General features: G+C 35.0%; 3 protein-coding genes across 4 annotated transcripts; 1 reads left to right on the top strand and 2 right to left on the bottom strand.

Moving 5' to 3' along the window:
• Positions 1–514: 514 nt before the first annotated feature.
• On the bottom strand, positions 515–2,072 carry LOC114266092 (uncharacterized). Of its 2 annotated transcripts, XR_014339096.1 has the most exons (3): positions 1,596–2,072; positions 931–1,477; positions 515–712 (listed from the first exon to the last, which is right to left on the bottom strand). XR_014339096.1 is itself a non-coding variant. In XM_028206989.2 (2 exons), the coding sequence occupies exons 1-2, from the start codon at positions 1,979–1,981 to the stop codon at positions 991–993; spliced, it is 873 nt and encodes a 290-aa protein (XP_028062790.2). In that variant the 5' UTR covers positions 1,982–2,072; the 3' UTR covers positions 807–990. The 2 variants fall into 2 exon arrangements, 1 of the variants encoding a protein (XP_028062790.2); XM_028206989.2 differs by lacking the exon at positions 515–712 and having other exon boundaries at positions 807–1,477.
• Positions 2,073–3,444: 1,372 nt separating this feature from the next.
• On the bottom strand, positions 3,445–14,128 carry LOC114266057 (metal tolerance protein 9). The gene is made up of 6 exons (XM_028206954.2): positions 13,742–14,128; positions 9,953–10,065; positions 8,881–9,126; positions 6,329–6,409; positions 4,325–4,555; positions 3,445–4,008 (listed from the first exon to the last, which is right to left on the bottom strand). Exons 1-6 carry the CDS (start codon positions 13,974–13,976, stop codon positions 3,664–3,666), a joined length of 1,251 nt encoding a protein of 416 aa, XP_028062755.2. The 5' UTR covers positions 13,977–14,128; the 3' UTR covers positions 3,445–3,663.
• Positions 14,129–22,320: 8,192 nt separating this feature from the next.
• LOC145798397 (uncharacterized) lies at positions 22,321–23,079 on the top strand. The gene has a single exon (XM_082885939.1). The coding sequence runs from the start codon at positions 22,321–22,323 to the stop codon at positions 23,077–23,079; it is 759 nt and encodes a 252-aa protein (XP_082742065.1).
• The last annotated feature ends 1,064 nt before the right edge of the window (positions 23,080–24,143 follow it).

Here is a 24,143-nt window from a genome sequence, read left to right as displayed (position 1 = left end):
AATTTTTACCAGAAAAACCAGAAAACTCAATAAAAACCTGATAGCTACCCTGCTTTGAGAGTCAAAAAGTTTATGCACAAAATTTAGGATATTTCAACCAGTAATGGTGTTCAAAGTACAACACAACAATCAGGCATAGGATCTGGTGCACTGGCATGCATACTATACTTGAATCAAAACTTGGCTAGAAACAATGCATTACTGTATGTTGATTTCATAAAAAATGAATCAATGTCTTTCAGCTCTCTTGACATGGAACCTAATACCACATTGCCAGATCATAAACTGTCACAAATTACATCATAATACGACAATACTGGGTTCAAGTTTGCATATACTCAGAATCGGAAGACTACCTAAATATTATAAAGTCACCAACTTGGCAAAGAGCCTCAGAGAAGGATACGAAAACCATATTGCCAAAACATTGATATGGTTGAAAGAAAACAACTAGGAAACTAAAGAATTCATCCTTAAATCTTTTGTCATACTACAAGTTATACTCTCAAACATGTAAATAAGCATCCTTTTATTTAATACCTTCAATGCAATATGCAAGCAAAGGAACAATTTCAATCTAAGAAAGACCAATGAGCCTATTTTACAAGAAAGTAGAAACAATATGAAAAGATTTTGTGTATGAAAACATATTGAAAACTTATGTACCCACCACCACAGAGCATGCCCCAAGCTTCATTGCCTCCATTGGTCACTGGCACACAAAAAACAAAAAGAAAAAGAAAGACACAAACCTTCAGCATCCCTGGCCTATGAGCATACAATACAATACAATACGGCCGTGTATATATCCTCGAACCAAGAACATTATTTGTCATTGATGAACTAAGTTATACAACACAGTCCATATAATAATACACACTAATAATTTGCAGAAAAAAAAAAATACTAGTATTTGGTTGTATATTATACTTGTAGTTGTGAGGTAGGTAGGTAGGCTGCTCAAATTCAGAATTGCTACCATATGCTTTACTATGAACAAGTAACTAGCCGATCATGTACAGTCAAGTGATTTTGACAATCCAGTGTCTCCCTTACTGCCCTATAAAACTCCAGCCATGAAGACGAGACATCATCCACAGGCCCCCACAAGAATGTGGGGTTTGGACTGGCCGGACACGCACGCACCAAGTCTAGCACCGAGGCTGCCGGTTTCAGTGGTCGGGGGAAATTGAAAGCCAAGTTATCGACTTTGTGCTCGTAAATTTTGCCATTCCGATCCAATTTGTAGCGAGAGGTGCCCTGAAACTGGCCGTTTGCCTCCCATGGAACCCTAGGAATACCCCTCAAATTCCACCTAATCAATATGACATTCTCAGAAGGCTGCCAGATCCTAAGCACCTCCAAGCCAATTTCACGAAACAGAATTCGACCGTGAAAACGTAGTGCCCAGAAGATCAATTTGTAATTTTCAATGCCGGCGAAGGTGTTCAATGGGTCTACAAAGGCTATGTCGTCCCTGCCAATGATAAAAAGCAAAAACCAACCCTAGAGTCTCTGAGAATCGAAAACCTTTTACCTAATAACAGATAAATATGAACACATTAAAGTGAATTCGAATTCAAATTCAAATAAACCTGTAAATGTGGTAGTTGAGGTCTCTGGAGAAGAGGAAGGGAAGGTCTTCGCGGAGAGTCCGAACAGCGAGGCCAAGGTTGACATAGAAGTCGTTCCTCTGCTCTTCCTGGGGTTGGGGTTGGGGTTTGGGGGTGGTGGGGGTGGTGGTAGCAGGAGGTTGGTCAACTTGGGCAACCCGTAATGGATAAGGAGAAGAAGGAGAAGGAGGGGGTTCAAGCTTGGGGAGGACAGCGAAGAGAGAGGTGGCGACTCTGGTAGAAGAGAGAGAGGTGATGGTGGTGATTTGTTGAATGGTGGTGGTGGTGGGTGGTTTGTCTTTGGATTGAAGGATTGCTGTAATTGGAGTTGGAGAAGAATAATATAGATTCGGCATAAGAGAAGCCATTCCTTTCTTTCTTTCTTCTATTTTCCTTCGGTTTATTACCTACCGTTTCATGAGAGACGCAAAGAGTGAGTGTGTGTGTGGAGTCCGTGAAAGCAAAGATAGATATATACGTGGCTTTCAAACTGGCTTATTGATAATATAAGCTGTCTTTTTTATTTGACTAGTAAGAGCATCTTTCTTTAATTTTTTTTTCATTAAATTTAAATTTGACAAAAAAATATTTTAAAATGATCTCTAATTTTTTTTTTAATTTATCAATCATTCATTAAATTTAAATCTAATAAAAATTTAAAATTTTATTTGGATCCCTTTAAATTACATCACTTTTATCTCTCTTAAAATTAGTGTTTATATAATTTTTTTTTTTTTTTTTTTTTATAATTGATGAATTTAAATAAACAGTTATATCACCATATAAATAAATATTTATAGATTACTTTGTAGTGTTGTTGGACACGAATTTGGACGGTAATAAATAACGAATTTAAAACTCTAATAGTTATTTGTTTAAAAAATGATTAACTAGTATGTAAGAATATATATATGTGTATATTATATTATATAAGAGAAGTGACATTACTATTGAGTATCCACCCAACACCTAATAAATTTTTTCAAGAAATAGGGATTAAGGCATGCATTTATCTTAAACTAAAATAGGAAAACAAATGTTTTTATTGGAAATGAAGAAAACAAAATAATCCAAATAGGATGAAATCAAAGTGCGTGGGTGCAGATGAGAGAGAGAGAGAGAGAGAGAGAGAGAGAGAGAGAGGGCATTCTAAAAAAGGATATTCTGTTGAGACCCTCAGGAAACCGGAATAGTATCCATTATGGTATTTGAACTTTTTATTCTTTTTTAGATACCTTTTCCTTCCAAGTAAATATTGAATATGTGAAGAAAATATTGAATACAACATGCGGTGACACAGTAATACCATTATTTAATAAACAAACTCTCACAACAAATGATCATGTGAAAGATAAACTTAGCCCACTTAATCACATTTGTAATTTTTATTATCGGTAATACTATATAAAATGATATCACCGTTACACTTAAAATTTAATTCTCCATTCTATCTAACAACATGTGTAATATTTTGTGTAACAGTGGAATATCCCCTCTCACATACATTAATATACTCATCATGCAAAATACCAAGTCCTAACAATGAGGAGGAGGATATCTAACAACACCATCCATCTAGTAAATTTCCCTCTTCTTTAAAACAAACTCTACAAATACTACTTCCTCCCATAGTAATTAATGCCAGCTTTAATTAGCCAATAGCTTAGCTCTACTACCCTCATTCATTCTTCTCATTGGGCCACTCTCTGGAAGCTAAGGAATGAACAAACATTTCATTGTGCTACCAAATTTACTCACTCTGTTGCCATACATAATAACAGTGGTAACAAGACAAAACTCAAATCAACAATTTGTATGCACAATCGTAAAATTATTAATGCCAATAAACGATCCATGGCAGTAAATCTTATTGATCCATAACTCCCACAAATTAGATACTAACAATAAAATCAAAAAATATCCAAAGTGATATTGAAATTATTATATATATGCAAGTCCAAAGCAGGCCAGAAGAAACAAGGTCTTAATGAAGGAGAGCCCTTTATCCATACTAGCTAGCTATCATGCATCATCATCTGTGGTTACCATCTCACACCTTGCTCTTGTGCTCTGGTCTATGAGTGAACTCAAAATCTATATGCACAAAAGCTCGCTCAACTTCAGGGACTTGTTCAAGCTTTTCTTGTAGCGTTTCCCCAATGTTATGGGCTTCACTTACAACCATGTCCTCAGGCAACACTATATCAACCTCCACAAAGTAATGAGAACCAAAAGTGTATGCTCTCACCGTGTCTATGTGCTTGATCTCTTCATGGTGGTTCCATATAAGATATGTTAGTTTTGCAAGGAAATCCGGTGGTGCTGTTCTTCCAATTAGTGACCACACATTTTCAAGTACTGTCTTTGCCCATGTGCTAATTGTATATAATGCTATCTGCATTCCAAGATGATTAACTAATCATTAATGAAAGAACAAGGGGTTTAACTTCTCAAATTAATTGCAAGAACTGTCTATGTAAAATGAGGTATCATCAGAGGTTTCTCTCTGTTTCATGAAAAAGAAGAATGTTAATAGTAAGTTTGCATATGCTGCAAAAAAATGGAATACCGGATATAATTATCATGGATCAATAATGTGAAAAAGGCACATGGAAACATGAATAAAAATAAATAAATAAATAAATAAGAGCACACAGGCTGAACTAATTAGCCAAAGCAAGTTTATAATTTAGAAGAACTTACGAACTTACAATTATAGCCCCAGTAGGATCAATCCACCAGTAGAATCGGATTGCTAGAACAGCTGTTGCTAATCCAACTGTGTTTGTGACAACATCAAAGAAATGATCTTTAGCATAGGCTCTAACAATTTCATTTTTGAATCTTCGGCAATAGACCATGAGCGCAAACTTCACCACAGTGACAGATACCATAATCCCAATCATCCATTTTTCCTTCTCAGGGTTCGTGTTGGGACCGACCTGCAACGAGGTGCAGAAAAACAGAAGAGATGAAAGAAGTGACTAACATTATAAGCATTTGACACAAGCATAGCCTATATTTTGTGGTAATTACTTTGCTGCATCGACTAAAAATTGCTCATATGAATGACATCAGTAGACAAATAGATCCATCAATTGGAAGGTAGTTACCTTGTAGACTTGAAAAAAAATAAGCAAACCCTTTACAACTCAACTACCTCTCTGAAATTAGCAAATTATTTACAAAATGACTTCATTTATTTTTCAACTATTCTCAAGATAAGTATTGACTACATGGTGTGATAATTTTGCATATAACGAGTTGGATGAGCCTGTCACCATATTGCAGGTCCAACTGCTTGCATCCCATCTGCAGGTTTTTATATGGGATTTCCCTTCTGCCTAGTCCCAAATTGGAGGACTCGGGGGTATGCAGTCTCTCAAGTGTCAAAAATCTTAGATAAGTCAAGGGAAATTAGCTGATAGGTCCAAATGAGAACATCGTTTTAATATCTCTGCGACAAGAATAGTATAGTTCTAGCGAATTAGGATCAGTTCATTCCATGTTGCATACATGCCTAATAGATGCCCCAAGGCATTGACAACCATGTCTATGTTGTATTGCATCAAATAGAGGAGACTTCATTCATTTTGAAGGATCCAGGTAGCATAGGCTACCTCTTGAACATATATCATCCTCAGTAATAAGCAGGGAAGCAGGGGTAGAGCCAAGAATCCTTCATTGGGATGACCGGAAGAAAGGTATGGGATAGATTCTGCATAGACAATCGGTGACCAATAAAGAATTATAAGAGACTAGTCTAAATTTATACATGCTACCCAATTCTCATAAGCCTATAGCCCTATTTGGTGAAGCTTATTGGGGCTGTTCATAGCTTTTATTATCATGAGAACCTATGTCAGAGAGTTTGGTGCAGTTTTTTCTACAGTTTATGAAATAAAAATAGCTCAAATAAGTTGAAAACTCCTTATTATCAACTTTCAACTTATAAGAAGTTGCACCGACCAAGTCCTATGTAATTATTTGAATATTATTCGACATGCTTAGGTCCATAGTGCTTTGCAAGTAGTCCAGTTAAAAAACTATAGAATCTACGTAAGAAACCAATATCTTTTCTCTAGCAGAATTCAAGCAAAAGTTTTATTTATTTATTAATTATGATTTTACACCAATCAAATAGACTATATTCCTCATTTATTGCAAAGTTTTTTAATATGTGGTTGCCAATGCTTGTTAACAAACAGCTGGATTAAATTTTTGGAAGGCCAATATGAGACATTTAATTTTGCAGGACAACCATTATACAAAGTGGGCTTTTGAAAAAATTTTAGGGGTGCCGGATTGAATTTGGGAGGGCCACTACATAGAAAGTAGGATTTATCAAATTTTGGCCCTAGTAATGCTAGTACCAACCCAAATATATGCTCCTTTCTACCACACACAATTTGGCTACATATCAGTACTCACATTATGCTTGTGCCTCCTCACTATATACATTGATGGCAAAGATTTCTATTATTCCAAATGGTTATGTATAATTATCATTAACAGAGAACAATTTAAGGCCTTAAAAATCTGTCTAAGGGGCCTTCCCAGAGGGTGGATGTTAACATAGCCTGAAATCTTTCAAAACCCAACTATAGGTTAAAATGTCTCTATGCAATAAGATACTCACTAACTAACCTGTCTTTACTAATGTAGGTTAGCCAACCTTTATTAACTAGACAGTGAACCAGGTCAAAGTCACATACCTTTGCCATAAGTTGCCTAGCAGATTCAAGCAATATTTGTAATCCAAGAGTTGCCATTACTGATGCAAAAACAACGATACCCTGCAAATTGAAACCTAATTAGTGTAGATCCATTGAAAGGGGAAAAACTGATGTTACAGACATCTTTTAGAATGTGTGATGTGTACCATGCATGATCGTTTTGAAGTTAAATGCGAATATTAACTTGCATGGGAGGCATATACAGAGTCCTAACAGTATCATAGTCTTCTCTTATCTATATTGTTTTATGGCTGACCCTCCTCAAGGTATGATAGCATGAAATATCAAAACATGCATGCGACTTGCTCAGCTAATAGAAAGGGACATTACATAACAGGTTCACCACTACTAAGACATCACTCCACTACCCTATGTTACACAGGCTCTTCAAAATAAATCATATGTGTCTTACACCCGACACTCAGACAAGAGTGTGGGATATGTGTTAGATACTTTTCAAATGACACTTATATAATTATATATAAAACTATCATTATATGTACATATTGTTGTATAATTGGTATAAATGTCTTTTTAACACTGTAAGTTACATAGAGTACCATTTTTTTGCCGAGTCCCTAAATTTATGGTTTGATGAGTCCAACCTCTAGATACATACTTGCACCCAACATCTGTATCCAAGTCCATATAACATAGCCACTACCCTTTACCAGGGCAAGTGAGGAAGGAAACCATGAGGTGAAATCAGATGTATGTCCAAACCACTGAATTGCAATTTCATAATTTGTTTGCATCTTTATTCACATATGCAATATAAGGCATTCACTTTAAGGTTTCATCAGGAAATCTATGAACTTCAATTTTATAATGTTGACTATTTCTGGCATTGAACTCCACCAAGGTTGCTTAACAGATCCGCCGGTCCCAAGCCCGGGTAAAAGAGGAGGGTTTAGTGTTAACTAGCTGACAGCCAACACGTAAAAAAGCGGCTCGAATCCTTTATGACATTGTTGGCACATAAATTTCAACAAATTTATGTTAAAATTTCAAATATGGTCAATCAGTCAATGACACGTATAAAGCCTATGATAGGAATGTTATAGGTGATCACTTCCTAAAAAGATCAATATGATCTATTGAAGTGCATAAATAAAACAACGTCGTATCTCAAGACGTTATTCAAAATGCTCAAGTGACACGTGGAACCTACGAAAGATGGCACCTGTAGAGCCTACAGCAAAGACACCACATAGGATGAAACCCCAAAGATCAATCCGGTTAATCAGATATACAATTAATCATATAGCGCTATCATTCAAAATTCAAATGGCGCTATCATTCAATTTGAAATTCAAATTGAGGATGAGGCATTCTTATCACCTGAATGGCCTTCTGTAAATATGAGAACTATTACACAAGATTAGGGATCAGAAAATCAGAAGTGAGAAGATCAGAGAGAGAGAGAGAAAGAAATCAAGAGCTAAAGAAATCGTTACACGAAAGAAGAAAAGAAGCCTAGAGAACTCAAGAACCTACACTACAAACGCAGAATGGCGATGAATAGGTAAAGGGTTCCAAACCCAAGAATTATACTTTGTATTCAAGGGTTCAAAACCCATAACAATTTCAATAAAATATTTATTTTTCTTAAATTGCCTTATGTTATTTATTATGTTCTTCATAAATCGGAGGTTTTATTTATATAAAATGTGTAATTAACGATCTGGAATATAGATCGGAAATAGGAACCTGCTATTCAAATAATCAACACTGTTTAGTCCAAAAACTAAACAGTGGACATTTGTAACATAAAATTTTGAAATGTGTTGAAACACTTCATGTCTCAAAATTATGTGTTGAAACACCTCATGTCTCAAAATTTGTCTCTACAGACATGAAGCCTATTACTCTGAATCGATTAAATGCTAGGTCGTTCCCTTTATACTAACGAAATAGCCTTGGATAGAGTTAAGTGGAGAAAAAAGACTCATGTAATTGATCCCATTTGATGGGACTTAAGGCTTGGTTTGGTTTGGTTTGGTTTGGTTTGGTTTGGTTGGGTTACTATTTTTGGCATTGAATTATACAAGTGCCCTTTGGTATCACATCTTTGCATCTCCAAATGCATGATTTGTCATATATGGGACTTTTATTGCAAAAGTAGAGAAAATTTAGCATAGCAACTAAAAATATGTTGGAAAAGGCATTTTACTACTGTCATCTTTGTTGGTCGAGAAGATGGAAGAGAGGAGAACTGAAATTTAAAATCTTGACACTATTAGCATTGGAAAGTTGTAAGCTTTTATAAACCAATCTGGTTGCGAACGTAACAAACAAGGAAACTATCTATATGATACGAGACACAAAGTGCTGCATGAATAAGGATCAACAATCCATAGAGAGCTCCACACTCTGAATCATAACAAAAGAAACTGATGCACACCCTGGAGGAGTAAAGATAGGTTAATAGAGGAGGTTGAAGCATGAAAGATTATTAATACTTTGAAGTTGTTCCCAATATCATGAACTCAGGCCTTGTGTTGAATGTGGGTAATTTTTAGAGCACTTACCACCGGTTGCATCCTCTTCTTTCCAATTGGATAGTGATACTGGTTTGGGTTTTTCATGGCATGAGCAGTGAACCACAGAATAAACCCAGATAAGAGGTCCAAGAGAGAATCCAGGGTTGATGCAATAACTGCCAATGATCTGCTCTCAATGGAAGCAAATACTTTTGCCATGAAAAGCACCAAATTAGCTATATTTGACACATTTATAGCCATTCTCTCACTCTGGGCAAGATGCTTTAGCTCATCCTGAAAAAGAAGTTAATATATTAAGAAAACAGCAATATCCCTCATTCAGTAAATAGAAAGTTTGAAGTGATAGTAATTGTAGGACATGTTTGATTGGAAGGATTAAAGCATGGGATTAGGATTATTAATCCGTGGGCCCAATCATCCTATGTTTGTTTTGACATTTTGGTTTAGGACTATTAATCCAATGGATAATTAATCCAACAAATTTGTAGGATTATTAGTAATGGGGTAGGGGTAGGATAGTTAATACCACACTAATTTGATAGGATTATTAATACCTCACTATTAGTATTGTGAATCAAACATGACGGTAGTGTATAGTCTGGTAGTCAGATCATGCAAACCATAGATTTCCCGCATCTTCCATCACTCAGATCAAGAGTAATATTAACCAACAAGGATAGGGGCCATATCATATTATTCTTGGCTTTATCTATGCAACCAAACTCAAAAAATTATCCCCTACCTGTTTCATAAGAAGCCATGTAAAACCTATAATAGTTTTTTTTGTTGATAATTATCAATTTACACAATAAATCATAAAGAACTAACTCAGCTTGGAGCTGAACCCACAGAGTACGCCCACCATTTGTAGGCACCAGCATATTGCAAAGTCAGGAGGTTCTATCTCATTGTATCCAAACTTTAACTTAGTCATGTCTAATTTTCACATATCAATACTTCAAGCAATATATCAATCTACATATATATATATATATATATAGAGAGAGAGAGAGAGGAGAGAGAAATATTATATAAATCCTTTAGTAAATAACAGAAACAACAGCAGAAGCATTCAAGCATGAGTAACCTAAGAACTTACATCTGTTAGATTTCCAGGCAAACCACCTGATGTATTCATAGTTTCCATCTCATTGAAGCCTACAAGGAGACTTTCTTGCTTTTTGTAATATTCTGCAATCTTGCCTTGCTTCCCTGGAAGAAGAAATAAAGGAATATAATTTTGCATGAAGAATTTTCAAATTTGAGGGAACAAATTTTTAATCAAACAGTTCACGCATGTTAAACCACTTGTGCACAATTTTTGCATGTATGGCGAAGATCTTTAAATGGAATTATGTCTATGATAAATTATTATTGTAAAATCCAAAAATAGCAGACCTCCATCTGAAATGCAGAAAGAATGAGGGAAAGCAGGGGAAAATGTTCAAATGTCCTTGAATTCCTGTATTAAGCTTTTTCACACTACTCTTCTATTTTCTTCAATCTTGCCAAGATCCAACTGAAGACAGTGCCTAATATAGTTCACATGACAGAATGATTACCAAATGACTTTAGGCTGATTTGACATTCTGGCAGAACATATATTTTACTACTTGTTCTTTATGGGATGAAGTTTTTTACCTATTATCTTTTTCGATTTCAGTCTTCAAACCTTTTAGAGGAATCCCACAGTGTCTCTAGAGAGATATGAGGGTAGTGTGTAAACTGCAGTGCCAGAATCTGATTGTTTTTTGTTTTGTTTATGCTGTTCTTTTCTCAGAGCATTTCATGCTCTCCCGTTTCTCTTCTACTTCTCTTCTTTTCTATTATTATTTCTTTTGTTGTCAATAAAAAACCAAACAAAGCCTTAAGTCCAATCAAATGGTATTAACTACATGAATTCTTCTTCTTCATTCCACTCTATCCAAGGCCATATCGTTAGTCAAATTAAAAAGATTCATATCTCTAATTACTACACTAGCCCACGTCAATCTAGGCTTGCCCCTTCTCCTAATACTTTCATCTACTATCATTGTATCGCATCTTTTTACTACTACATCTGTTCGTCTCCGTTGTATATGACCAAATCATCTCAATCTATTCTCCCTTAACTTATCTTCTATCGGCATTACTCTCTTAACTTATCTTATCTCAATCTATTCTCCCAACATTCCATCTCATACAACATTGTTGGTCTAATAGCCGTTCTATAAAACTTCCTTTTTAGTCTAGTGGGTATTCGTTTATTGCACAGTATCCCAAACGCACTCCTCCACTTAAGTTACCCCGCCTTAATTCTACGGACCACATCCGCTCCAATCTCCCCAGCCATTGTTATAATCGATCATAAATAACGAAAATGTTCACTTTTAGATAGTGTTTGGTCCTCAATCTTCACTTCTCCTCTACTTTTATTATTACTGTTACTAAAATTGCACTCCACATACTCTATCTTAGTTCTACTTATCTTAAATCATTTAGATTTAAGTGCTTTTATCCAAATCTCCAACTTAGTGTTAACTCCTTCTCTAGTCTCATCCACTAACACAATATCATCTGCAAAAAGCACACACTACAGCACATAAAATGGCAGGGGACGTCATGAATAAAATATGATTATACAACACATAAATCTTTTAACTACAAGTCTACAAAACAAGATGCAACACGTAATATGGTTAACCAACCAACTCCAGAAGAACTTCCCCACATTGCTAGCTATTTGTTTAATTCTCTATTTGCATGAACACACAATGGGCGAAAGAATTAAACCTCTCGAGTTTTCTTCCCTCATCACTCAGGGTCTCAAATTGCTAATCTTGAAAATGGTCCCAAATCTTGACAGAAAAATCCAAGAGCTCTTCAAATAACAAAGATGTTAGCTCCACAATGCAAAGGCAGCAAAGAACCAACACACATGACTTGCAAATTATTCGGTGATTTGGAATAAGTTTGACATAGGACAGGTAGGGGAAGACTCTTTAAATAGTAGTGAGTCCAAAATTAATATACAACAACAGAAAATCTAGGCTTTTAAGGTTGAAAATATGGCTTATAATTGTGGTTGAAAATATGGTAAACACAGACTTTCTAAGGGTTGGTATGGGGTGATAAAGAGGTAAGGGTTTCAGCATGAAAAGATAGGATTTTTTGGCACTATTGTTCGGGATTTTTTTTTTTTTTTTTTGATCAACGAGATTGTTCGGGATGTTGTGAACAATACCCAAGAAAAATAACTTTGCATTGAACAATATAGCATGATTATTTAGGATCAACACTTAGCCTAAATAATCATTATATAAGGCCTTGTTTGGGGACTAGCCGGTTTAGTCAAAAAGCCAAAAGTTACTAAATTAGCCAAAAAACTAACAACCCATGCCAAAAAGCTAAAGATTCTATTTTCTCTTTACTTTTTGCACATCTTTTCGTAAAAAGCCAAAAAGTCATCCCAAACATACTAGTTTTTTTTAGCTCATATTTTAGCCAAATAGCCAAAAAGTTACTAAATTAGCCTGTTCCCAAACGAGGCCTAAGACTCTACTAAGCATAGAAACATGATTACACATGGTTTCAAATATTTTGGTTAGTCATATACTGGCTCACAATGGAAAATACCATTGATGGACTAAAAGGCCATAGAAAACAAGAAAGAAGCACCCTTCTAAGTTTACTATCATTGATTTACCACCTCATCTAAAATAATGGAAAGGGGTCAAGACAGGGGACTTTGAAAACTTATGACTATTGATTGCTTAAGAATCTTAAAACTACCACAACATTGCCTTAGACTTAACTGAAGATATGGTTTTTAATAGAGGTAACCATATGGAACGAATAAATTGTAGCGGACCCAAGTAATTGGGATGAATCCTTACTGAGTTGAGTTGAGTCAAGTCTAATACTACCATATCATCAAACAAAACAACAAATCAAATCATGTACTATTTTCTAGCAGCATTAATTTTATGCTATTCTAACCAGGACTGGACCACATTGATGAGATGCATTATAACTTATAGTGTCCATTTTTTGCTGCAATACAAGAGGCCATCTTTCCTAACCAAGTCTTTTAACTTGCAAAATTCACTAGCAAATTAAATCAATCTTGTTTTTCGAGGTACAGATCCGGCATACCAAATTCTTAGAGTACTTTAGTAATTGAGTCTAACTATGTCAAATTATTTGTTTAATATATTTCAGTATTATGCCCCAAACCAAAACAAATGGAAAAGATTAAAATAAAAAAGAAGAGGAAAAAAAATTGATATCTATACCATCTCTGTTTTCAATGAGCCGCACCCATGTTTTCAACTAACAAATTAAGTGCAAGCATACCCCAGGTTGTTCCTAAAACAGAAAGGAACAAGTAGGCGAGAGGTCCAATTATGTGAGTTGTGCATCTCATCATAGGTGGTGCTAGTTCGATTGATGATCCGAGCCATTTATTTTATAGATTTGTGTGTATGAACTATTCCTGAAAAATAATTTAGTAGGCTTGAATGGGTAGATTATTATTCCTGAAAATTAAAACCATTTTTGTGGGGATGATGAATAATCAAACAGCCCAAAATATAAAATACAAATAATGGTGGTGGGACCCTGGTGAGGTTACATTACAGGGGCTAATTAATTAGAGATGACAGAACCTCTCTCCAACTTGAGAGAGAGAGAGAGAGAGAGAGAGAGAGAGAGAGAGAGCCAGATCCGATCCAACTACTGAAATGGGTTCACCAAACCCAAACTTCATCGTAAAGTTTCGGACTCTGAAACCCAAACGTCATCAGATGAGAGCGGTAGCAAAATAGCATAAAAATAAAAAGGGTTCATTCCATATATATATACATAAATGCATGTGAATGAGAGAGACTGAGAAAGTTGATTCAGTTACTGGGAGGGGGAATGAGGCGGCGGAAACTGAAAGAAGAATGGTGATCGCGACGGCGTTGAGGAGGAGGCAAATTGAACTCTTTGAGGTTGAGTCTCCACGACGATGATGATGTCTGCTCCGCCTCTGCCGAGACCTCAATCTCATTCATATTATTAATAATCATACCACCACCACCACCACCACCACCGTCGTCACTTCTACTAGTAATACCGCTACTTTCCTCCATTGCCATCATTAATATTAATATATATATACTCTCGTCTCTCTCCACCACCACCACCACCACCACCCTGGAAAATCAGTACTAGGGTAACTTTATTTATAACCTTTTACGATTGCACTCTTGAGAGTGCCTTTTAGAAGCGTTTTGGCAACCAGGGTAAAAAAAAGCCAGTCTTTTTTTGACTTTTTAACATTTTTTTAGTCAAAAGAAAGTCAATTTTTTTATTCAAAATAACTTAATTTTTCATTTAAAAAAATTAAAAAATTAACTTTTAATCAACTTTTTAAAACAACTCTTAAGCCAACAACAACAATAATAATAATAAAAAAAATAAACAGAGAAATAACACTATTGTATTGTGTGTCAAGCTGCGCAGGTGACACATTGGATAGAGTCGAACATGATTCCTTTCTAAAAAGTTTATTATACCAAAATCTCTTATATAGCAGAATTACGCTGACAGTCTTTCTAATTTGAAATTTGTATTTTTTTAATTTTAATTTTTTAATTTTAAATTTTATTTTAAATAAAAATAATTAAAGATATTTTTTTTACAAATGATTTATTTCAAAGATAAAATCGTTGTACAATTTTTTTATGCCTGTGTTTGGCAAGGGCTTTTTCAGGCTTTTTTGGCTATTTTAGCCACAAAAAACAAAATAGGCTATTTTAGCCATAACAAACAAAACATCACATCCAACCTATAATCATTACATTCTTCTCTTACAAAAAAAGTCAAAAAAGCCAAAAAGCCAAAAAGTCCTTCCCAAACCAAGCTTTTTAGCCCAGGCTAAAATAGCCAAAAAAGCCAAAAAGCCAAAAAGCCAACCCACTTCCCAAACGGAGGCTTAATTAACTTGTATGTTGTTTGAAATGTAATAACTTTTTTTTAATGAATAATGCTAGAATAGTTTTTATTATAAAGTTCTGTTTGATTTGTTTTTTATAATCTATTTTTAGAATTTTTTTAAGAAATTAAAAATTAATTTGGTAAAAAAAATTAAAAATACATCATTTTTAATATAATTTCATCTTTTGAGAAGGTATAAATAATTTTAAAATTTTTTTATATTTATTTTCATTAAATTAATTTTTATTTTTTCAAAATTCAAACATGCCAACCACTTTGATGTCATTATTAACCAATTCATTAAATTAAAAAATTACAAAATTAAAAATATTTCATATATTAAATATTTCAATTACACATTAAACCTAATAACCATTCAAAAATATCTCTTAACAACAAATACAACCATCTATTACATGATAACTATAAAAAAATATTAACAAAAATAACTACCCATTACATGATCATCATCCAAACATATACTAAAAATTAATTTGGCAAAAAAATAAAAATGTAAAAAATTTATTATTTTTATATAATTTTATCTTTGGTACATAAAAATAATTTTTTGATATTTATTTTTGTCAAATTAATTTATATTTTATCAAATTAACGATTTTACCCTTAAATGAAGTAATGGTGTCTTCAATTATCTTTATTTGAAACGAAATTCAAAATTTATAATCAAATGTATCACAGTTGAAAGGTTAAAGACTAAAGTAACACACATTCCAAATTACATTACGGTGTTGTTTGGGGTGTCCTAAATAAGTGTACTTTTTGTCTTTTTGGACTAAAAGTTGAGGGAAAAAATATGGATACTTGGGTTAACTTTTTGACTTTTTATGAAAAAATATGTATTAAAAAATTATATAAATAAGTGTATAGGGAAATAAAGTGACATTATAGGCAGTACGGTTGGACGCCTAAAGGACAGCGCGGCAGAGGGCAATGTAGGAGATTGATTCTCTATTTTTCAGGCATAAATTGGTCGGTTCTGTTCAGCCCATGGGGGCCCACCACGGGTCCTGTTTTACTAATCAGAACTGTTTAATGTGTAGAACTCGTCGAGTCCTATATGTTTGTAAAAAAATCACGTTGATTGGATATTGATAGCTATCTGATCGTGTTAGTTTTTTTTGTTAACTGTTAACTATAAAACCATCCATTTTTATACAAAACTGATTTGATCATGTATTTAGCGATATCCGATAGACATGATTTTTTACAGAAATATAGTACTAGACGAGTTCTACTTATTACACGGTTCAGATTATCAAAACGGGACCCATGGTGGGCCCCCACGGGCCCAGCTCTACCATCCAATTTAGTAAATATTTTATTATAATTTTTTTCCCCCCCGGTCACTGACTTCACCATCTCGTCAGTACCAATCCATGAGTTTATTTTTTGATTTGTATTAATATGTGTATATTATTTTTTTAATATTTTTTTTAATGAATAGTGTTAACTTTTTAACTTTTTAAAAAACTTTTTGTCTTTTTAGATTTTTCAAGAGTTGCCAAACTTACCATTAATGTAATTCACCCTAAATTATTTGTATCAACTCTCATTTTGATCTCTTAGTTTAAAATTTACATATATACAAAATAAGGTCCTAAATTATTTATAATATAAAATTTCGTAATGATGTTATCCTTGTATCATTTTATCTCTAAACTATTGGAGTAACTATTAGAGTATCGTTCTATTCTCTAGAAATGTACAATTGTACCTTCAACTATTAAAATGTCACACCTCCTAGTCTGGTTAATGACAAAAGTGAAACGATGAAAGTATCCCAGCTTCTATATCTCCAAGACTTTTCCGCCTTGTTTGGCTTCGCTTTGAAAAATGGTTTTGGAGAAAATTTTTGAAAATTTTGTCTGGTTCATAATTTTTTTCAAAAAATTTTTAAAATCACTTTCTCTCTCCTACACATTAATCAATAACTTTTTCTCTCTCATCTTTCCTTTTCAATCACTTTTTCCCTCACATATATCTAATCAATTACAACAAAATATCAAATCATCCCAAACTCCCAAATTTCAAAACTATTTTCAAAATATATAACCAAACAAACTACAAAAATTTGTAAACTATCTTTCCAAAATATTTTTTAAAAACTCATCTCCCAAAGTCAAACCAAACAAGTCTTTCATCTAATCCCGCTACAGACCACTAGAAGACCAGCTCTAAAAGGAGCTCTAAATAGGCGGCATGTATTGTGTAAAACTGAAGGCCATTTGCATATTGACTGCAAGTGTTTCACGCACTGTAAAAAAAAAAGAAGTTAAATCCCGCTCAAATGTTGATCGAGCTTATGTATATAAAAGAAAAAAAAAAATTTCCCGCACATTTGATCTGAGCTTCTCTTCCACCGTTCCCTCGCGTCCACCGTCTGGTGTTTACCCTCTCCTCCACCATCCAGCGTCAGCCCTCTCCTCCGTCGTCCCTCTCTGTCACCATTCGGCGTTTGCTGTCTCCTTCGGCATTTGCAGATTTGTCCTCCGCCGTTCGTCTCCTCCACCGTCCGACGTCTTCTCCCTCCTCCACCGTCTGGTGTCTTCGTCGGACTTGGACTTCCATCTGATCAATTTCTATCTCTGTCACATAGCAAGATAGATATTGGGGGGGTGGAAAAAATAGTTCAGAAATCAATGGTGGTTCATGAAACATTTGAGTTCATGAAACCAATGGTGGTTCCTTGAAGACAACCATGGGACTGATTTCAATCTTGTTTGCTTCCATTTGACACTGATTTACTTGATTAACTATTAGACCCACCACTTGCACTCTTTCACGGGTGACCAACCCACTTAGCTACCATTCACACCGCTAAATACATACACCACCACCAATTAGTAGAAGCAAATTACCATTATGGAATTTGTAGCCGTCAAGGAACCATCATGGCGTTCCATATCGTCAGTTTCTATCTCTGTCACATAGCAAGATAGATATGGGGAAAAAAAAAAAAACATTTCAGAAATCCCCTATTTTAGATGTTTATAAGTTTATGAAACATTTGAGTTCATGAAACCAATTAGAAGTTCATACTTCAGGTCCAAACTGTTGAGTCCAAACATTAGAAGTTTATACTTCTGGTGAGACATTTGAGTTCAGAAATTCCCTTTAAAAGTTTATACTAGAAGTTTATACTTCAGGTCCAAACATTTGCTGTATATATTAGTTCAACACACATTCAATTGATGTATAATTTTTCGGTCCATTATTCAGCTCATGATAAAGAAGTTTAATCAGCAAACCAAAAAAAAAAAAAAAATTAGGAGCAATCCAAACAAGTTTAATCACCATGATAAAGAAGTAATATTTTGGTCCATTATTCAGCTCATCTCAATCAAAGTTTAATCTGTTATTAATTCTTGAATAATCTATTATTATAATAATCTGTTATTAAATCATTTGATTTCAGTTAATTTTTGAATAAGCAGAAATGAAGATGGATTCAAATAGAGAACTCAACAATCCATGATTGCTATGCATCAAATTTATGAAGCCGTATCGTGTTCATATGTTGACTTGAATGTACAAATGGACCGCAATGACCGTGGTAATTTTTGTTAGTTGGAAAGTTGTAATTGTAATGCCTTTTATGTGTGAAGAAATTGAAGTTTATTTTGTTTTGGAAATTGGAGTTTAATGTAATTTTGGATTGTTCAGTTTCTTTATTCATGGTACCATGGTTGAGAACAAAACTGATGTTGTTCCTTACTTTGTTGTTATATTTAATGTTCCAAATTGATGTTGTTATATTTGTGCTCTATCTGTTACAAATCTGTTACAGATTTAATGTGTTCCAAAATCTATGTTCCAAAAAATCTGGGTCAAAAATTTGTTCCAAATCTGTTACAAAACCTGTGTGAAAAAATCTGTCTGAAAAACTGTGTTCAAAAAATGTGTCTTCAAATCTGCCTGCAAAAACCTGAGTGAAAAAATATGTCTTCAAAAACCTGTGTCAAAAATTCTATCTTCAAATCTGTCTTCAAAAACCTGTGTGAAAAAATATGTCTTCAAAAAGCTATGTTCAACATATCTCTTCAAAAATCTATGTTCAAAAACTAGTCTTGAAATTCTGTGTTTAAAATATATGTGTAGAAAGCTGCGTTGCGAAACCTATGCAATCATTCTTCAAACAAAAAACCTGTGCAGTCATTCCTCAAACAAGCAAACATAACAACCTGTGATGAAGCATTCCTCAAACAAACAAACATAAAACAACTTGTATTCAAGCACTCCTCAAACAAACAAACATATAACATGTGTTCAAGCATTCTTTAAACAAACAAACAAAAACATAACAGATTACGGTGGTGTTTGGGAACTTGGTGCCCAAATTTTTTTCTCATTTTTTCTACTAAAAAACAAAAGTTTTGCAAAATCAAAAAAAATAAATACAAACAAAATATCACATCCAACCCCATAATCATTTCACTTTTTCTCTCACAAATATTACATCCAACCACAAAAAAACCTAACTATCTTCCTAAACACTAAAAAATTTTTATCCAATAATATCTTACAACTAAAAAAACCTACATAAAAACCCACTTCCCAAACACCCTCTACATCTTCATAGTTCTAAAAAATAACTGTCATATATCATAAATCTTCATACATATCATCTATTTGAACTTCTAATTGTCATTTAAATTATTACATCCTCATAACTAATACAACAACAATTACAATGAAGAAAAAGATCTCATAAATACATAAGAAACTTTGATTTAAGTCTGTCTGCAATTGTTGCATTTGTGCACTCTGAATTTGAAGTTGTTCGCTTTGAAATTAAAGGTGTTCGCCTATACTTCGAAGTTGTTCGGTGACTGTTGATATGTTGTCCATTTGCACGTGTCCTTCATGTCTATATAGAAGCAAACAAGATTGAGTTAATATTATTGTCATACATTATTTTGCATGTAAGTCTTAAAAAACTGTGTCCAAGATTCTGTCTTCAAATCAATCTTCATATGTCACAACATGAACAATTTGCCAAAATAACTCAGTTCAAATAGCAAAATATTGAACATATGATATAATACCATCATGATAACTAGCAGCCTCACTAATGAAGTTTGAATTACCAACACTTTGGTGGAGAATATGAAGCAAAAACAATAATGATCAGTTGAATTCAAAGAGGACTTGATATATTAATCATGCGATGATTTGAAGATGATTTAAAGCATGATCATGAGCCTTAAAGTACTGGTTACATAAACTGAGAATATAAAACTTGGCTGCCACGATTGGTTATTTGCAATGGGACATCTGATTCAAATTCTAGTATCATTTAGATGTTATTATTCTAATATTCATTGTTCTACAGGTAGTTATTTCCCAGATGAATGGACAAAATTATTCATCACATTCTGTTCACTTGTTTCATGTGGGGAAAATAAGGATGAAACTTTGTAAATGTCACGACCCAAACCCGCCCCTGTAAGTTTAGCACCGTAACCGGCCAGTAATCTGTGGATTACCAAAGGCCTCTGAACAAATTAGCAAATAATAAGGGGTTGCGGAAGCAATAATACAAAATAAACATGGTCCAATGAGCTGTGATAACGTACATGGGACGGAACATTTCAAAACTTATATATATACATAAACATGCCAGTCAAAGGACACCAAAATTTACAAAGTATTACATCCCAAAACCTGTCCTTACAAAACACATACAGAGACTAGCATGAATACAAAAACAACCATAGCATTAGACTTCGACCGGAACCTCCTCATGAGGCACAACAGTTGGCTGATAAAACAGAACAGAAGGCCGTCAACTCTGGCCCTGGTCACACGCCGGCTCACCTACATACATAATATAAACTGTGAGCGAAAGCCCAGTGAATAATAAGAGAGTAAAGGGTTTCAATGAATGAGTTCGTACAGATTCAAAAATCATAATTCAGTTCATATCAAAATCATAGTTTGTCCAGATCATATACAGACAGAAATCATAAGTCATGATTAAGTTTACGTGATACATCCATTAGCATAAACAGAACAGAACGTATACACGTGAGGTTACGAATAACCAGTTCCATAAAGGAACCTCCGGATCCGGGTAACAGAACAGAACAGAAGCTGAGCCCCCGTGACAGGGCCTCCGGTACGGGTAACAGAGTGCAGATAGAAATAAGTTCCGTAAAGGAACCTCCGATACCGGGTAACAGCTAACAGATATCACATGATGCTAAGGATGTCACGAATACATATCAGAAATTGAACAATCATTTATTGTACAGAACATATCATTTTGAAAAACAGATCTTGTTTTATCACACAGAAAGTAGATACAGTTTGAACATAACTTTACTAAATTATTACTCACAGTTGGCCTTAAAACAGACAGACGAAGCAGCTTGATCACACGACACGCGGCACATGACCTATATAACACATAACGGACACACACTTGAAACACACATTCTAATTGCACAAAACTTACGTCGTTGGTTCTTAGTGTGTTTCTAACCTTAAATCCTCACTATAGAGTCTTAAACATGGCCTAGGAATGCCTATGATGGAATGAGGATGCAAAGATGCCTTGGAAAACATTTCTCAAATTTTGCTGAAGATAAGGTCCACGCTCGAGCGTAGCTTTCCCCACTTAAGCTGACATACAGACACTGAAGCTCCGCTCGAGCGTGGACTTCCCTGCTCGAGCGAACTACAAACTTATGAAAAAGTGCTGGGTGCATGAAATTCACGCTCGACGGGCGCTCGACCCCCGCTCGAGCGTGTGACACAGACCCTCGCTCGAGCATGGCTTCCCTCGTTCGAGCAGACTGCAAAACGCACAAACTTCTGGGTATACGCATTTCACGCTCGAGCGTGACTCTCGCCGCTCGAGCAGAAGTGCATGTACTCAGGCTTTACGCTCGAGCGTGAAAGTCCCCACTCGAGCGTAGGTCAAATTTCTAGAAAATCCAGATTGACCTCCAAACATGAAATTCAACATTCAACCATGCAAAACTCATTTTCCTAGGCCAAAACTTTGGAAAACACTTGGTAACCCATAATGTTGGAAATCAAACTATTGTTAATATAATAATACCAGCTGCATGCTTATATCATTAATATATATTTAATATATATATTAGTTAGTGCTTCTCCATCAGATGCTTTGTTGTAGTGCTTTGCTTAGTTGTATAGGTAGTGCCTTCAACTTTCGGCTGCTTTTTATTTCTATATGTTTTCTTTCATGCTGTAGTATCATAATGATGTTGTATCAGCTCTCCTATATAATGGAGCCTTCTCTTCATGTTTAATATACAATTGAATCACAGAGTGTATTAGCTCTTTCAATCACTCTCTCAATATTTCTTTCATGGTATTAGAGCAGGTGTAATCCTGTCTCATCATTTTTCGCCTCTTCAGTCAGTATTCGAGTTTTCTGTTTTAATTTTTTTTGTCTCTCTCTTCTACTCAAATCTTTTCTTCTATTTCATGCCTAAATACGGTCCAGCTTTTGGAATGGCTATCGACTCATCCTCCTCTTCTTCTGATATTATCATCTCATCATCTTTATCCTCTCATCAAATGGAAACCTCTCATCTTCCGATCACCGCCCATAAACTGAATGGGCAAAATTATTTGCAATGGTCTCAATCCATATTAATGTTTATACGAGGAAAGGAGAAAGACGACTACATCACCGGAGCCTCAGCACTACCAGAAACCACAGCATCAACCTACAAAAGATGGATAGCTGAAAATAACATGGTCATGTCGTGGCTCGTCAACTCTATGACCACTGACATTGGCGAAAATTTTCTGTCATTTGATACTGCCAAAGAGATCTGGGACATGGCAAAAGAAACGTTTTCAGACAAGGAAAACACATCTGAAATCATCCAGCTTGAAAGCTCCCTCCACGATTTACGTCAAGACAATCTTACGGTAACTGAATATTTCAATACCCTTACTCGTCTATGGCGTCAACTTGATACGTTTAAGGTTCATAACTGGCAGTGTGTTGCTGATGGTTTGTTGTATAAAAAGATTGTCGAAGGAAAGCGTGTGTTTACATTCTTGTTAGGATTGAACACAAATCTTGATGAAATCAGAGGAAGAATTATGGGAGTAAAACCGCTACCTAGCCTTAGAGAGGCATTCTCTGAAGTCCGTCGCGAAGAAAGCCGGAAAAAACTCATGATGGGATCCCATCAACAACTGAATATGGCAGAAAGCTCGGCTCTTAAGACTCAATTCGCTCCTATTGACAACCGTTAGAAAAATAAAGGAGGTAGGCCTTGGTGTGATCATTGTAGAAAGCCGGGTCACTCGAGAGAAACTTGCTGGAAGATTCATGGAAAGCCAGCAGATTGGAAGCCACGTCAGCCTCTTGAGAAAGAAGGACGAGGTAATCATGTAGGTACAAATGAACTATCACCACAACCTGAAGCAAGCCCTTTCACCAAGGAGCAAATGGAGATGCTCCAGAAACTACTACAGTCACAATCTGGTTCGTCTTCCAACCACATCATTGGATCCGGAACCTTGGCTTACAAAGGTAATTCTTTGAACGCCTTTACTGTTGGTAAGAACCGTAAAAAACCTTGGATTGTGGACTCAGGAGCATCTGATCATATGACGGGAGATGCAACAATTTTTTATACATATAGCTCATGTCAAAATAATTTAACGGTCCGAATAGCAGATGGTTCACTATCAAAGGTTGCTGGTATAGGTTCAGTTGTGCTGTCTAGGAATCTTATTCTCAACTCTGTTCTCCTTGTTCCTGACTTGGACTGTAATTTATTGTCAATTAGTAAACTCACTAAGGAAAAGAGGTGTGTTACTAATTTTTTCTCCACTCATTGTGAATTTCAGGATTTGGATTCGGGGAAGATGATTGGCAATGCTAAGGAATGCTCTGGACTCTACATCCTTAAGGAACGCCACTATCCACAGGAACAACCTCAAACGGCAATTCGTGGTAGTTCTTTTTCGGTTTCGTGTCAAAATAACGATAGAGCAATTATGTTGTGGCACTATCGCTTAGGTCATCCTAATGTTATGTATCTCAAGCATTTATTTCCTTCATTATTTAAAACTCTAAAACCTTTTGATTGTGAAATCTGTCAATTGTCTAAGCATGTACGGTCCCATTTTCCCATTCAATCCTATAAAGCGTCTCGTCCATTCTCACTAATTCATAGTGATATCTGGGGTCCATCAAGAATAAAAATGTAACTGGTACTAGGTGGTTTGTCTCATTCATAGATGATCATACTAGATTAACCTGGGTCTTCCTCATGAAAGACAAATCTGAAACAAGCCAAATCTTCAAAAAT

Source organism: Camellia sinensis, chromosome 8, assembly GCF_055761805.1.
Source record: "Camellia sinensis isolate YWXY chromosome 8, ASM5576180v1, whole genome shotgun sequence".
Lineage (NCBI taxonomy): Eukaryota > Viridiplantae > Streptophyta > Magnoliopsida > Ericales > Theaceae > Camellia > Camellia sinensis.
This window is presented reverse-complemented; position numbering and strand designations above follow the sequence as displayed.